Source organism: Giraffa tippelskirchi, chromosome 4 (assembly GCF_054371585.1).
Source record: "Giraffa tippelskirchi isolate mGirTip1 chromosome 4, T2T-mGirTip1v1.2.pri, whole genome shotgun sequence".
NCBI classification, from domain to species: Eukaryota; Metazoa; Chordata; class Mammalia; order Artiodactyla; family Giraffidae; genus Giraffa; species Giraffa tippelskirchi.
In genome coordinates, this window is record NC_137278.1 from 147,055,546 (window position 1) to 147,072,413 (window position 16,868).

Sequence of the window (16,868 nt, forward strand, 5' to 3'; positions counted from 1 at the left end):
GTCCCTCATGTACAATCCAGGGCTTCAATCTGAGGTTTGCTTTTCCTTCCCTCTACTTTGTGCTCTGATAGCTTTTGGCTTAATCCATTTTCTCCATTACCACAAAGTCTTGTCTCTTGGTGTTTTGATTATTAATGAAAGTAGAATCTCAGTAAAAAATGTTGCTTTCCCTCAGCATATTGGAACATTCTTTGGAGTATTCATTCTAAGACCACTGTACACGTCAGTCCATGAAGAAAAGAGTTGATGGTCACATAGGGTTTTGACACATGTATGGTCCTCGTTCTGCAGTCAGATCAATGACCCTGGGGAAAGAGTCTGTCCTCCAAGCTCCAAACTATTACTCCAGCGTGCTAGATAAAGAGACAGATTTTCAGCTTCTATATTGGAAACTGAGTCTAGACAGTGGTGGCAATATTTATCTTTCCAGTTTCATTAGGAATTTGTCAGCAGTAGTAGCAGTATCTGATCATTTATTTGTATAAATTAATTTTCCAGCAGTTGACATTTGTTTCCGTTTACACAACACTTGGTTAAAGGGAAAGAAAAGAAGAGAAAGAAAAAAAAATACTGAGCCATTGAACCAGGTTGGAAAGTTGCCTTAGTTATAAAATTTTGTCATGTTCCTGATTGTCAGGGCAGCAGGTGAAGGCTTGAAAGGCTATTTTCCTGATAATTAAAACTAGACAAGAATGCTCCACTCCACAGACACATGTGACTCATTCTTAGTCTTCTAATGACACCCAGCATTTATTCACACACTGGCACAAATTCAGATCTCTTAGAATAAAGTCATCCAGATTGCGTTTTGCTTCCTCTCGTTTCCCCTCCCCCCCTCAGAGAAGGCAATGGCACCCACTCCAGTACTCTTGCCTGGAAAATCCCATGGACGGAGGAGCCTGGTAGGCTACAATCCATGGGGTTGCTAAGGGTCGGACACCACTGAGCGACTTCACTTTCACTTTTCCCTTTCATGCATTGGAGAAGGAAATGACAACCCACTCCAGTATTCTTGCCTGGAGAATCCCAGGGACGGCGGAGCCTGGTGGGCTGCCGTCTATAGGGTCGCACAGAGTCGGACACAACTGAAGCGACTTAGCAGCAGCAGCAGCATTTTCCCATCAATCTTGACCCCATTCCAGAAACCACCATACTGAAAATTTCTAAATGTAGAAACATTTGCAGTAATATCATGTAAAAGAAAAATTCTTGGAGAGACTTGATTTTACAAAAAGCTCCATCTTTTTCTCTGTAGTTAACATTAGAAATGAAAAAAAAAAAAAGTACTAGAGAAAGGGCAAAATAGAGGTGGAGGAGATCAAGATTCGATCCCTGGATTGGGAAGATCCCCTGGAGAAGGACCTGGCAACCCACTCCAGTAGTCTCACCTGGGAAATCCCATGGACAGAGGAGACTGGCAGACTACACACACACAAACACACATCCAGATTATTATTCTAATGCTTAGAACTTACTGAACCTATGTGTATTTCATAGTGTTGAGGTATGGAGAATGTCAGCTGGCATAATCTGATGGTCAAGCCAAAGATTTAAAGCAGATAGGCTTCTTTACATATAGAAAACATAGAAGCTATACTAAATTTAAAATTTTTAAGTTTTAAATTGGGATCTGATATGGTAATGAAAATGACTTTTATAGCATAGAGTCCATTCCTCTAGAAATTTTTAGTGATGAGGCCAATCTGTGACTCTTGTTCATCTGTCCTTGCTGGAAACAATACTAGGAAGAAGCATAGGAGTTATCATTTGTGATTCAGACACATGAGCAATAGGAATGCCAGAGGCAGGGAATGTGTGATTTCATGCTCATTAATTTCAGAGAGGATTTACAAATTAACCTGGCTCCAGATACGACTCTTCCAAAAAACCCACAGGCATCATGGAACAGCACAGTTAGCACAGACCACTCCACAAGGTTAACCAGATGCTTGGGGACCACTGTGATCCTATTTACCCCCAAGTGAAGATCATAGGTCAGGTTCTGTGCTGGAGGCCTTCTTTGCAGATGTAAGGAAGTGACTTTGTGTCTGAAGTAAAAAGAGTTTAAGGAGATAGTGCCTTGGAAAATGGAGCTTCCCTGGTGGCTCAGCAGTAAAGAATCCACCAGCCAAGCAGTTTCGATCCCTGGGTCAGGAAGATCCCCTGGAGAAGGAAATGGCAACCTACTCCAGTATTCTTGCCTGGGAAATCCCATGTATAGAGGAACCTGGCAGGCTACAGGTTGTAGGGTCGCAAAGAATCGGACACGACTTGGTGACTAAACAACCACCACCATAGAAGCTTCTTCTTTCATGTCCCTGCTTCAGGGTGGGATATGAGTTTTCATTTTCAGTTGTTCTTTACTAGCTGGCGGGTAGGAACTCAATGCTATTTTGTGTCTCCATTTTAAGGTATAAATTAATGAATTATTCTTATTACAATCAATCAGCTTCTCCAGGTAATCTGACCTTAGATGTATCCAGATACCCCTGTAAATCAGCCATGTTAGGACTGTTAAAGAGTTTAAAGTGGATCTGGAGAAGATGAAATTCACTCAAAACCATAGCATTGGAGCAGTTTTCATTTTCATTTGAGGAATTCATTCCATAAGCAGTTTGATAATTCTGGTGTGTGAGGTCTAGGGATAGTATTGAAGCCATTTTGCCAGCTTTTTGTGGGCTGCCACTGACGCAGTCAGGTGACAGCACAGATGGATCCTCACTACCTGTGCCTTTGCTGTTGGTCAAATCAATTAGAAGAGATCTTTCCAAACTTCTGCTAATGGTAAAGAACCCACCTGCCAATGCAGGAGACTTAAGAGACGCAGGTTCAATCCCTGGTCAGGAAGATCCCATGGAGAAGGAAATGGCAACCCACTCCAGTATTCTTTCCTGAAGAATTTCAAGGACTGTGGAGCCTCACGGGAAATAGTCCATAGGATCACAAAGAGTCGGACATGACTGAAGCGACTTAGCACACAATACCAAACTTTAACGTGTGTAGAGATCATCTGGAGACTTCATTAAATGTAGGCTCTGATTGCATAGGTCTGAGTGAGGTCTGAGATTCTCCATTTCTGATAAGCTCCTAGGTAATGCCAATGCCCTCATCTGAGAACCTCATTTTGAGTAACAAGGTGTTGGATAATGGAGCAGTGAGGGAGACAGACAGTCTTATAAAAGTCAGGCCAGTAGCAATACAGGTGTACGGTTGGTATTCTTTTTAGCTGTAACAATGAATTCCTGAGATGGTGATGTGACTGTGATTAATATAATTTTAGGGGACATTCTGTCATTGTGAAGAAACCACCAGACATTCGTTTTTAAAATGAATTTGTGCTGTTTGAATGACTTTTTTTTTTAATGTCCAAAATCAAAAGACCTGATCCCCTTTAAGAATATAAAGTACCTAGGTGTCAGAATTAGAAAACTGTAAGGAAACCTGCTGAGTCAAGGATAGACAATGATGCCGTGCAGATGCAAAACAAATGACCAAAGAGAAGAGGAAATAGAAGATTGGAGAGAGGAAATCATCTTATAATAGGAAAGAGACTGTAATGGAAAAGCACGCTACGCTCTGCCTTCTGCCTTCAAGCTCAGACCATTCTTGCTCCTTCTGCTTTAAACCTAGTTGTGTGCATCACTTTATCCCATTAGGGAAGGAAATGAAGTCAATTCATTCTCAAGAATTCATGCCAAAGCGATAGCGCTAAAGCCTATGTAGCACCCAGAATCCTCTGACTCTAGGGAAGATTAAGGATGTACATTTAATTTGCCCTAGAAAAACAGGGTCATTTTAATCAGGAATTGAGAACTGTTTCAGATTGCAGAAGGATATTTGGCCATATGATTCTCTTTGCATTTCTTTAAATTATGCAGGACCCTGTGCTTGTAGTTATACCTTGTTTTGATAAGTGGGGAAAGACAGAATTAAGTTCTATGATCAAAACCTTGTGACAGCCAGCCCTCAGGAAATCTTGCTTAAATTTTAGAGTATGCCGTCAAACCAGCAAGGCAGCAAACTGAACGAGAGGTCTGATGTCAAAAAGAGAGAAACGTATTATCTCTGGCTGCTTTTTGGCTCCATTGTCAATCTCGGTTTCTACTACAAAACTGACAATGGAGCCAAAAATTAACCAGAGATAAAATGCAAATAAATGTCTGTAGCTCTGTGCAGTGTACTCCCATTTTATAACAAGAATGAGCTGCACTGTGTTAGGGCCACAGTTTGTCAACTGTTTTCAAGAGTAAAGACGCTTCTTTGTCTGAGTTTTATATCATGAATATATGTTGAATTTTATCAAATGCTTTTTCTGAATCTTTGGTGATAGTAGTTCTCTTTATCTCCTTCATTCTCTGAAATTTTCTGAATTTCAGTAACTGATTTTCAAATGTTAACAATGTATGCCTGGAGTATAACCCAATTGAGTATGATGAATTATTTCTTTTAAAAAAAAATTTTTTATAGATTTGTGTGTGTGTGTGTGTGTGTGTGTGTGTGTGTTAGTTGATCAAACATGTCTGACTCGTTGCAATCCCCTGGACTGTAGCCCACCAGGCTCCTCTGTCCATGGGATTCTCCAGGCAAGAATACTGGAGTGGGTTGCCATTCCCTTCTCCAGGGGATCTTCCCAACCCAGGGATTGAACTCATGTCTCCTGCATTAGCAGGCAGATTCTTTGCTATCTGAGGCACCAGGCAAATTTTTTAAATATATTTTGTTAGTTTTTTATTTTGTTTGTCTTGTTTTAGATGCACGGTGCTGTAATTTTTCTTCCTTATACTATTTTGTCTTTTCTATCAAGACCATGTTGATTAAACTTTAAAAAAGAGAGAGAGGGAAACAGCCAACCTGCAATATATTCCTGCTGGGCTGGAATAAGATGTTCACAGAACCCAAATACTGGAAAAATTATGGTTCCACATGACACAAAACTTCCAGGTTAACTGACAATTAACATCGCTTGTTTATTGATTTTTCTGATTGCAAAATTCTGCATTCTTTCATCGCAGTGTAGCTTCCTTTCTCCTCCTGTTCCCACCTCCACCAGTACCGTAAGCCCTTGCCTATTTCTCTCCTCAGCTAATGAAGCACATGCTCCAGTCTCAATCCTGGGAAGTTATAATAAGGATTCCTCCATCACCATTCCTCTTAAAGTCTTATTGTTTTATATCCACTTGCTTAGTTTGCACATATGCTGTGCTTAGTCGCTCAGTTGTATTCAACTCTTTGAGACCCCATGGACTGTAGCCCACCAGTCTCCTCTGTCCATGGGGATTCTCCAGGCAAGAATACTGGAGTGGGTTGCCATGCCCTCCTCCAGGGGATATTCCCAACCCAGGGATCGAACCCAGGTCTCCCACATTGCAGGCGGATTTTTTACCATCTGAGCTACCAAGGAAGCCCAAGAATACTGGAGTGGGTACCCTATCCCTTCTCCAGGGGAACTTCCCGACCCAGGAATCAAACTGGGGTCTCCTGCATTGCAGGAAGATTCTTTACCTACTGAGCTACCCGGGAAGCCCTTGCACATAGTAGGCACTAAAATTTGTGAAATGCAATCAAATTCTATGGACACATTATTTCCTTCACAGTGGAAGTCATTTTGTTCAATCACAAAAAGCAATTTTCTCCCCTGCTCTTAACGATGTACATGAACGTTGTGGCATGAGCTGGCTGTCTCCCTGCTGCTAGGAAATGGTCATAATGTGTAATTGCACAAAATGCCTCTTTTTTTCCTAATCAAGAAGTTGAGGGATCTGCTGGCTTAGCAGGTGCTTCAATTGTGCATAATTAGTTGTTAGAAATTGTTTAGCATAGGCTGATTAGTCTCAGCCCAAGGAAATTAAATTTTTTTTTCAACAAAGCCCTGAGCACAGCTAGAGATTCTTAAAACCATAGTCATATCTGGTTCCTCTGGGAAGAAGCCCAGACTCAGAATGGGAGATGTAGAAGATGGAGACAAGGATTAGCCTGATTACACATGGGTGATATTTGATGCTAGGCAACTGTTCAAGGTTACAAAAACATGAGGGGACATGAGTCCATTCCTCAAGATGGGATTCTCCCAGCTCCAACATGAGCTTTGGTCATGATGCAGAATGAAGCCCTGCTTCTTGGGTGCCTGCTGTTTGCTTGCGAAGTTTGTAAATACCAGCTTCACTTGGAACATGTAATTGAAACAAATGATCTGTGTTTGCCCCTCCTGTGTTTAGTACATAAGGAGACTGGTCAAATTAGGAGGAATGAGAGGGACAGATGGTCCCCCCATTGTTCAACTTCTGTTTTAAGTGTGACTAAGCCCTTTCTGTCTCTGTCACAGTGTCCATTCTCCATTTAATGGAGGGCATTTTCCCTAGCCTCTTGGGATGTCGCCATAAAGGGGACCCATGCTCTTTCTTGTTATGACCAGTGACAGTGGGCAGAAATCATGTGTGACAGTGATTATCTAGCTGCTATGATGCCATTTTAAAAGACTGACAGTTCTGATACCCTGTGATGCCCTTGATGATTACTTGCTACGTTGACTCACTGGCTGAATGCCTCCTTCGTCCTGTAGTGACTTTCCGTAAGGATCCTTTGTTAATAACCATAAAGTCAAGGTGGGGAGTCTGGTATAAAAATCGGAATTCTTTTGTTTAAAGGCATTATGTTAAAAGTTACTCAATAAACCTTCTGTAGTCTGAATGGAAATTAAAGGAAATATATTTCAATATTATTTTTTAAATAGTCACAAATTTTGAACATGCAATAAGACAATACTTAATAACTAGTAGATGGTGATATGGCTTTAAAAGGAATAGGTGTAAACCTAGAAAAAGAAATCAAAGGGAGGAGGGAGGTTAGCTCATAACAAGTGTTTGACTTTCTTCAGGTTGCTTGTTTACAATAAACACTCTAATTTGAAAAGTTAGATACAATTTAATTGTCTATCAGCAAATGTTTAATGAATGCATACTAGGGATGGGCATTGTCCTAGAACTATCTATAGATTGACTCCTTTTTTGTTATTTCACCTATTTTTTAATTCAATTATGGAATTAGTTGGAACTTGATAGCCTATTTAGTGTCTTCCTGATAAATGAAAAGTATTAACATAGACCTTGTAATTCACTGAAACTTTTGAGCCCTTTACTGAGCAACAGTGAATTAATTGTATTGGCATTTATTTTATTTTTTACATTTTAAATTGAAATATAGTGGATTTACGATGTTGCTCTAATTTCTGTTGTACAGCCAAATGACTCATTTATAAACATATGTACATTCTTATTTTATATTCTTTTCCACTATGGTTTATCCCAGGAGACTGGATATAGTTCCCTGTGCTATACAGTAAGATCTTGTTGCTTATCTATTCTAAATGTAATAATGTGCATCTACTAACCCCAGACTCCAAGTCCATCTCTCTATTCCCCTGCATTGGCAACCACAAGTCTGTGAGTTTGTTTCTGTTTTGTAGATAGACTAATTTGTGTCCTCATTTGTGTCCTATTTTAGATTCCACAAAGGTGATATCAGATGGTATTTATCTTTGTTTGACTTCACTCTGTATGAAAATTTCCAGGTCCATCCTCATCTCTGCAAATGGCACTATTTCTTTTCTCTTTATGGCTGAGTAATAGTCCGTTGTATTCGGTTGGTGCAAAAGTAATTGCAGTTTTGCATTGTTGAACTTTGTCGTTTGATATTAGAATCCATTCTTAAATGTGGTTATATTATACATCATTTTAATGTGCGTTTCTTGCTTTATGTTTTTGTGCTAATGACTTATTAAACTATGGAAATGATGTTAGACAAAAAAACAAATTTTTCTCTTATTCTGTGCAACAACAACGAACCATTTCTTGATTGAATTGTGACATACAATGAAAAGTGGATTTTACAGGACAACTGGCAATGATTAGCTCAGTGGATGGACCACGAAGAAGCTCCAAAGCACTTCTGAAAGCCAAACTTGCACCCAAAAAAAGTTATGGTCACTATTCGGTGATCTGCTGCCGGTCTGATCCACTGCAGCATTCTGAATCCCGGCAAAACCATTACATCTGAGAATTATGCTCAGCAAATCAATGAGATGCACCAAAAACTGCAATGCCTGCAGCCGGAATTGGTCAACAGAATAGCCCCAATTCTTCTCACAGTTACATTTGTACCAACCTAATATTATGGAGGTATCAGCTGCTGATTCATTCAATGTCTTCCCTCCCTTTTTATTTTCAAAGTTTGAGTCAAGATTTGACTTGGAATAAATCACATCAAGAGAACTGATGCCCATTCTCTGATGGGTAGGTTTTTATAAAAGGCCTATGATACCTCTTAGGGGTTTAAATTAAACAGATGTTCCTGGGAAAAGTTTCTTTAAAAATAAATGTTAAAAGGTGCCATGCTGCTCTGTTGCTGAGCTCACCTTAACTCGCCTGATGAAGGTTGCCGAAATTCTGCCTCATTTGCATTAGGAATTATTGCCTTCATCCTGACTGACTTCGGAAACCTATTCTTAGATAATATAAAACTTATTTCAGTCTGATCCTTCAATCAATGCAAATTTTGGCTTCTAGGTGATTGTTTACTTTCATCTGTGCTCACTAAGGACAGTCTTAACACTGGAGTGCGGTCAGGGGCTGGGGAATGGATAAGCAGAGGCTGGCCAGGTGGCCATCTATAATTCAGTTTCAACCTTTTAAGGATGTGCATAACCAGACTATCTCAGCTCTAAATCAAGGAAATCGTACAGTTTTGCCAGGGTTGACTACTTCTGTAATGCAAACTAGGTAAATTTCTAAAGACATGGCTCCTTAAAATAGAACATCAAATACAAAGCACCCCAAAGTCTCCTGGTCAGATCTCTTACTGCCCTGTAAGAAAATCCAACACTGGATTCAACTCAAGACTTTAATTGGCTGGGCTCTAGACAAATTGAAAACTTGAGAAGGCCTGTAGGCTTCCAAGATGCTATCCCTGAAACTTATTGTTATGGTCTGTATCTCCTGACTCAGTGCTCTGTACTCATAAATACATGGTTTCAAAGCTTTAGATAATAAAAAGAAATACATTTTTAAATTGGTTTTATAAAGAATCCAGATTTTAGCATATAGTAAGTTTGGTTAAGCATATGGCCTGGTTATTAAATTAGTATTGTGAGAAAAGAGTTCAGATACTCAGGTGGGCATGGAATGACAAAGACTTTTGTAATAAAAGTCTGGCATTTTGTTTTGTGGTTTGTGTTTATCCTCAAAAATCGCGATTACAAAGGGAAGAGTCAAAGATCTAGGATACTGCTTCATAAGCAAAAGTGATGCTGTTGATTGTACTGATATCTGAACGTTGGTAGTTTGTCTTTATGGTTGGAAGAATATAAAGAATTGTGTGACAAATGGAATATAAACATGAAACAGCGTGACTGCCATTTTTTAAGTTAATTGTGGCTTACAGTAGTGTTAATCTTTCCTTTTTATCATTGCTTACAAAGACCTTGTTAGTTTTATGAAGAAATCGTGAATCACTTCAACCAGAAGTACATCCTAAAGAGGAATTGAATTCCTCAGTTTTGCAACGTGAACTACTTAGTTGGGAGAGTTAATGTTTTCAGATGACAAAAGCTTATTGCTGAATTAAATCCTTGTTATATTTAATAGTTTGCATATATAATATAATGCTGTTTTTAATCCTTTAATGATTTCTTATTACAACAACAACAAAGCAAGCTGATAGTATGGCCAGAAGTAACCTTTGGGTCATCTAGCTTGAGTAGATCTACTAGGTAATTATTGCACATTTTATCTACTCAGGCTGTATACATCCTATGCTTGAAAATATTTAATGTCACTCAGGCATCTCTTTTACTCTATACAAATGTCCTATGCCGACTAAAAAGAATATTTCCTTTCTATTTCACCCTAGTATTTGCCATCCTGGATCACTACTCCTATATTCCAAGTCAGACTAAATCCTTTCCTAGATTAAAAAAAAAAATCATTTTACTTAGAATTTGATGGATCCATCGCTTGTATGGTTTTTTTCACCTAGTGTTTTGCTCATTCAACTTCTTGACTAACTCACAGATACACTGAGCTTTAGTCCTTCTGTCTCTTCAGTTGCTCTTTCTCTGGTTCTCCAAGTTATTTCCATCTCTTTCTAAGCGGGCAAATCAGCTCATTGCAATATGTGCCTTCTTCTCCCAAACCATCTTTCCTTCTCTATTCTTTACCTAGCTTCTCTGGTCTTACTCTGAATGTCCTTTTCCCTTTATTTTCCACTGGATGCCCATTCATACCTTCAGTAGGAACCCACTAATTCTGTGTCTTTATTCCCCTGCAATACTAATACTCTGTCATCTGCTTCTCTACAATATAATATTTCTTTTCCTTTCCTCTGTTCTTCTACTAGTTTATTCTTAGTACCCATTGAACCATTTTATTCCTTCCTTGTCTTCCTGTTAACTGATATTCATGGATATTTATTTATCAATGAATATAGGTGACAGGCAAATCATCTGTGTACTGTTTTTACAAACTTCTTACCATTCTATACCTTCATGTGCATTATAGCTTGATCCTGACAATCCTCAGAAATGGGAACAAAAGTATATCCCTCTTTCATAGTGGAGAAAACTGATGTTCAGAGCATATTTAAATGACTTGACCAAGTCCCACAGCTAAACCCAGGTTAGGACCCAGGTCTACAGACTCTTTCTACAGTACCATACCACCTCTCTCTGGCAGAAGGATTGCAATCCATTGAAAGATCTTCACTACAGTAGAAACTGGATGGAAATTAACCAAAGCCTTCATTGTACCTTTGCAGATGAGAGTCCCTACACTAAATCCGCCAGCCAGACAAAGCCGCCTGATGGAGCATTGGCTGTGAGGAGACAGAGCATCCCAGGTTAGACCAGACTGTTGGATTTTTCAGCTGTTTTACTTTTGATCCCTGTTATTTGGTGACCTGAATAGTTCCAACTTGGTTTTTTTAAAAAAAGCAATGCTATCTCAAAGAATGGAGACTGCATTCTATACAACTTGTTCAAATAACATTCATGAAAGCAAGACTCTGGCAAAGCTTGCCAACTTGTGAAAATTCATCTTGTGTGCAAATCCTTTGTAAAATGACTTGAATTTATATCAGCTCTCACTCATTGACTTACTTTCACCTCTGTTTTCAGGGAATGATTCTCACAGCAGCATCTATCCCTTTACTAAGGCAAACCCAGCAGAACAAAGTGGTTCAGAATTGCTATGGCAGATCATATATATGCTGAATAACAAATTACTCCTTTCTTCTTGTCTCTTTGAACTTGGATTTACTTCCACTGAACAATTCTTGTAAAATTCTGGGACCTTGTTTCTTTAGGAAGCTGTGATGAGGTTTCTTGTAATACAATATATAATACCTTTTTTCCTCCACAAAACATTTTGAAGAAATATCTTCAAATGTCTATACCTCCAAACTTCCATAGTTTGAAATTTTGAATTTGTGAATGACACACATTCTAAAATAAATGTAGGAAGGAAGTTGAAAATATTATTCAATCTTTATCTGAATTAGGTGGTTCATGAAAACCTCTTATGGTAACAACTGTCCTTAAGAGAAGTGTTAAAAGCATAAGTACATTTATTATCAAAAGCGTAGTACATTTAGTATCAAAAATAATGCCTGTCTATATTAAATGCAAGTAAATTGAGTACAGCTAAAGTTTAGTGGCAGGATTTTAGAGTGCAGTAGTTTAACAACTCGAGATAAAACAAAGCAGTGTTTCGAACATTAAATTGGATGCTTTGGCAAATCTGTCAGTAAAGGGAAAATTTTCCACTTGAGCAAAGAGCAAGACAAGTCCAGTTTCTGCCCTGTTCATGATTATTATTTATAAGAACTACCTGTAGTTATTTTCTTCTTATTCTGAAGACTTTGATTTATTTTGAAAGTACGTGACTTATAAAGAGGCATATTGTGAATGATCCATATCCTTGTTTGTGTGCTTTGAAGTTTCTAAAGTAATTTGAAACCTCTAATTATATGGCTTCACCCAGTGCTGAGATTTCTTCTATTCCAACCTATAAAATTTTATTCTTAGTGCTGGTCATGTTTAGAAAACTACTGCAATCAGCTATGGGCCATGTTCTCTGCTTTCTCCTTGTCAACAATAAGGAAGTCCCCAAAGTTTGAAATTCAAGAATGCCAGTTATCCATCAATTCCTTTTCGGCTTCTCTAATTAGCTGGAACTCAGTAATCCTCTGCTGGGAGGAGTAAAGAGACTTCCCACTGTCCTTTCCACTTTATATGGTACTAAACAAAAGCACTGACTGTGTGTATGCGTGCTTGGTCATTCAGTCGTGTCTGACTCTTTGTGATCCCATGGACTGTAGCCCATCAGGCTTATCTGTTCATGGGATTCTCTAGGCTAGAATGCTGGAGTGGGTAGCCATTCCCTTCTCCAGGGGGTCTTCCAGAGACAGGGATCAAACCAGGCTCTCCTGCATTGCAGGTGGATTCTTTACCATCTGAGCCACAAGGGAAGCCCTGAACTAGTCTCATATTTTCCTTTCATGGGTTTACCAGTGTTACACACTAAACTACAACACAGATTTATGGGCCAGGCTTTACATTAAAATCAGTAAGTAGTTTTTAAAGTTACATGTTAGGTACACAGAAGTTGTTAATTACAATCCTTAGTTCATGACACACAGTGATTCTTCATAATAGATTTTTTTTCCTTTTTTTCTTCCTTATGTCAGGGTTTTTTTTTAATTGGTAGGGGTTTTTTTTTTGTTTTTATTTTCTGGCTGTGCCACACAGCATATGGGATCTTAGTTCCCCAACCAGGGATGGAAGCTGCACCTTCTGCATTGGAAGCACAGAGTCTAAACCACTGGACCCCCAGGGAAGTCCCTTATATCAATTTTAAAGTCACTGAAATCAAGGAATCTTTTTTTTTTAAATAGCATCAGGGGTTATTTTCCTGGAGTTTGAACATGAACAAACACACTTTTGTTCTTTCTTAAAAGATATCAGCCAAAAGGGTTGGACGTCTTCAAAATCCTCTTAATAATTTAGAACAGTTCAAGAGAAAAAGGAGTTCACCAGCCCGAAGGCTAAGAAACCAAAGTGGTTAATAGGTGATTATGACTTACTGTTGCATCTTAAGGAGAAAACTTAGGAACTTCTTGGAAACTGAAGTTGACTGAGTTCTGACAATTGGAGTTCTAAACTTTTACTGTCCTACTTAAAAATACTTGTTAATTCTTGTTCTGGTGAGAGAGAGAGACTGCAAAAGAGAGAAATGCACAGAGACCTGGAAAATGCACCCTCTTTATTATTTGCTGAAAAAATCCCAGGGTGTCCTCCTGATAAATTAAGGTCAATACCATAGAGCTAACAGAGCAAAGTGCAAGTTTACAGCCTTTGTTCTTCTGTGCTCAACTCCCAACCTTACTTCCCTCAAGAGTATTATTACCACCCTAGTGGCAAGGAAAGATGTGTCTAGACAAAAAATGTACCAGCGAACTGAAAGAGACTTTTAAAAAAGCTTAGATCCTCTACTAGTCCCTGGATCTTCTCAGTAAAAGGCATTTCTCAGGGCAAGTGCAGTCCTGGGGCCATTTTGGTGCCCCAATTGCTAGGGAGTAAGCAAACACTCAGAAGCTGAAACTATAAAGGAACTGTGGCTTTTCCTCACATTTCTTCTCAGTGAGCCAACGATGGTGGTTGAATTTGATCATTCATGTGAGCACTCTCTGATGGAGGGGGTGGAGGAAGAGTATAAGGTAGTAGAAAGCATCTTAAAGTTCTTTATAAAAGTTTTTATGAAAGATTAAGCTGTTCTTTTAAACTAATTCTATAGAAACCTACGGAGAAGGCAATGGCACCCCACTCCAGTACTCTTGCCTGGAAAATCCCATGGATGGAGGAGCCTGGTAGGCTACAGTCCATGGGGTCGCTAAGAGTCGGACACGACTGAGTGACTTCACTTTCACTTTTCCCTTTCATGCACTGGAGAAGGAAATGGCAACCCACTCCAGTATTCCTGCCTGGAGAATCCCAAGGATGGCAGAGCCTGGTGGGCTGCCGTCTATAGGGTCGCACAGAGTCGGACACGACTGAAGCGACTTAGCAGCAGCAGCAGCAGCATAGAAACCTAATGCTTCCTGGAATAAATATTTGTGCACATACTCATAAAGAAGATTTCTTAACATTGGTTCCACTATTCCCATGGCATAATAAAGAGTAACTTTTAATAATTCTGACCCAGAGAAGTAACCTTGAATGTTAACAGAAATATAATTTGTTTTTCATTCATATCAAATTCACTGCTGCTGTATAAACTTGAAATTGTTACAGCAATTATTTTATAATCACAAGTCAAATATGTGTTTTTCATTAAATGACAATTCTAACTGTAAATCCTTTCATCCCCCTGCTATCTCTTCTCAAAAAAGAGAATAGATTAAACATCTCTTAGCAAAATGCATTTGCTTTGGATAAAGGGGAAATGCATTTTTCATGTTATTTGGGAACTTGTCATTTTAATCATGTCTCTTATGGCATAATGTGTAAAAAAAGATTTTTTGGTATTTCATAAGGTTTTATAAAATTTTTAGTAATGATAATAGTGGAAAAGAAATGACATTAATGTCTCTATGACACTAAATTAAACTAAACTAAAGTCTAAATTTAGGTTAAAAATTTAACATTCTGTTAAAAAAATTTTAACCTCATTTCTACTCATATTCTTTTTCAAAGAGAAGATGAATTCCAAGTATTTTGAACTAGCAATTCTATTCCACATCTCAGTTCAGTTCAGTTCAGTTCAGTCGCTCAGTCGTGTCCAACTCTTTGCGACCCCACGAATTGCAGCACGCCAGGCCTCTCTGTCCATCACCAACTCCCGGAGTCTACCCAAACCCATGTCCATCGAGTCAGTGATGCCATCCAACCATCTCGTCCTCTGTCGTCCCCTTCTCCTCCTGCCCCCAATCCCACCCAGCATTAGTGTCTTTTCCAATGAGTCAGCTCTTCGCATAAGGTGGCCAAAGTATTGGAGTTTCAGCTTCAACATCAGTCCTTCCAATGAACACCCAGGATTGATCTCTTTTAGGATGGATTGATTGGATCTCCTTGCAGTCCAAGGGACTCTCAAGAGTCTTCTCCAACACCACAGTTCAAAAGCATCAATTCTGCGGTGCTCGGCTTTCTTCACCATCCAACTCTCACATCCATACATGACCACTGGAAAAACCATAGCCTTGACTAGACGGACTTTTGTTGGCAAAGTAATGTCTCTGCTTTTAAATATGCTATCTAGGTTGGCCATAACCTTCCTTCCCAGGAGTAAGCGTCTTTTAATTTCATGGCTGCAATCACCTATGGTTATTTAAAAAAAATCTGTCAGTCTAATCTTCCTTTGTTTGAAAGATTACTGGTGAATCAAAGTTTGACCACATGGAGAGTTTGTCCAAATTATTGCAGACTCTTGTTTTAACACATTTTACAATACTTTGTGACTTATTTAATCACATCTATCTAATGTTCATGAAAAGACAGGATACCACACTAGACCTGAAAGCCTAAAGTTAATATATTGTTTATTTGATTTACCTCCTTTTTCCAGATAGGATGGCTTTCTTTGCTTATTTTTTTTCATGGCATAGAATTTGGGGCAATTCACAAAAGCAGGAAGAAGTCAAGTGTTCATATCTATTGCACTGCCAAACTTTTGGTGCCCCAGGAAAATTATCTCATCTCTGTAGCCAAAATGAGACCTCAAAATTTGGTGTGAGAATTTTTTTTTCTCCTAGAATATGACAAAAGACATTTATCAATTTGGTCGTAATAAGATAAAGATGATATATCTTTCTTGTATCTCACATTTGGGTATTTGCAGAAGGTATACAGATATGGAATTAAGAGTCTGAAATGTTAATCAGCCCAAGATGTGTACACATATACTGTTTCGAATACATCCAGGAAGCATCGACACCTACTGAAAAATCAAAGTGTAGAAAATAATACAGTACCCTCAGCCCCACACAGAAGCTGGCAACCTTGAATGAAGAGGGAAGGACGGGAATTTTTAAAGGTCTGCCCTGTCTGTTCAGCATTATCCTCTTTGTTAACATACAATTTGACGCTTCATTGATCTAAATTTTCATTATTACAGCAGATATATAGAGTGACATTTACACTAGGATTTTATAGCTCTAATACTGTTCAGGTGGGTGAAGGGCATTTCCTCTGATTTTCAGGCCTAATTCTCTGTCTAGTTCCACCATTGAGCTGCTCCAAGAAATGGAGCATGTCTCACTAATGGGAAACCAGTCAGTTGACTCAAGCAAGTGTGTCATGTCATACAAAGCATGGTGCTGCACAGTACATATGTGCATCAAATCGTCACATTGTACTCTTTAAATGGTCTATGGCTTTGTCAGTTACATCTCAATAAAACCAGGGGAATGGAGGTAAAGGGCCATAATATTTGCAATGTACACTCAAATAATGCAACAACAACAAAAAAGATGTCTCTGTATGTGTGTGTGTGTGTGGATGAAGGATATCAAGGAGTGAGTACCTTATAGTGTTCCTGCAGCTCTCATACAATTTTAAAATTATTTCAAAAATTAAAACTTAAAGGGAAAAAAGGCATGAGGGACTTCCCTGGCTGTCCAGTAGTTAAGACTCTCCACTTTCACTACAGGGGCACGAGTTTGATCCCTGATTGGGGAACTGTTAATAAGATCCCTCATGCCACACAGCATAACCAAAAAAGAAAATTAATAATAAATAAATTGATAAATAAAAAAATTCTTTTTTAATAAAAAGAATGGTGCTAGGATGCTACAGATATTGCCCAAAGATGCTGAATCAAACTCTG

The 16,868-nt window shown here is 38.7% G+C and overlaps 1 protein-coding gene across 14 annotated transcripts in view; it reads left to right on the plus strand.

Annotated features, from left to right (window-relative positions):
• Nucleotides 1-16,868, plus strand: part of GRIP1 (glutamate receptor interacting protein 1) — a 755,429-nt gene that overhangs the window by 529,947 nt on the left and 208,614 nt on the right. For all 14 annotated transcript variants that reach the window (XM_081589879.1, XM_081589876.1, XM_081589880.1 and 11 more), the window contains one exon: nt 10,807-10,887. In XM_081589879.1, the coding sequence (XP_081446005.1) occupies nt 10,807-10,887 (81 nt within the window). The remainder of the gene's footprint in view (nt 1-10,806; nt 10,888-16,868) is intronic.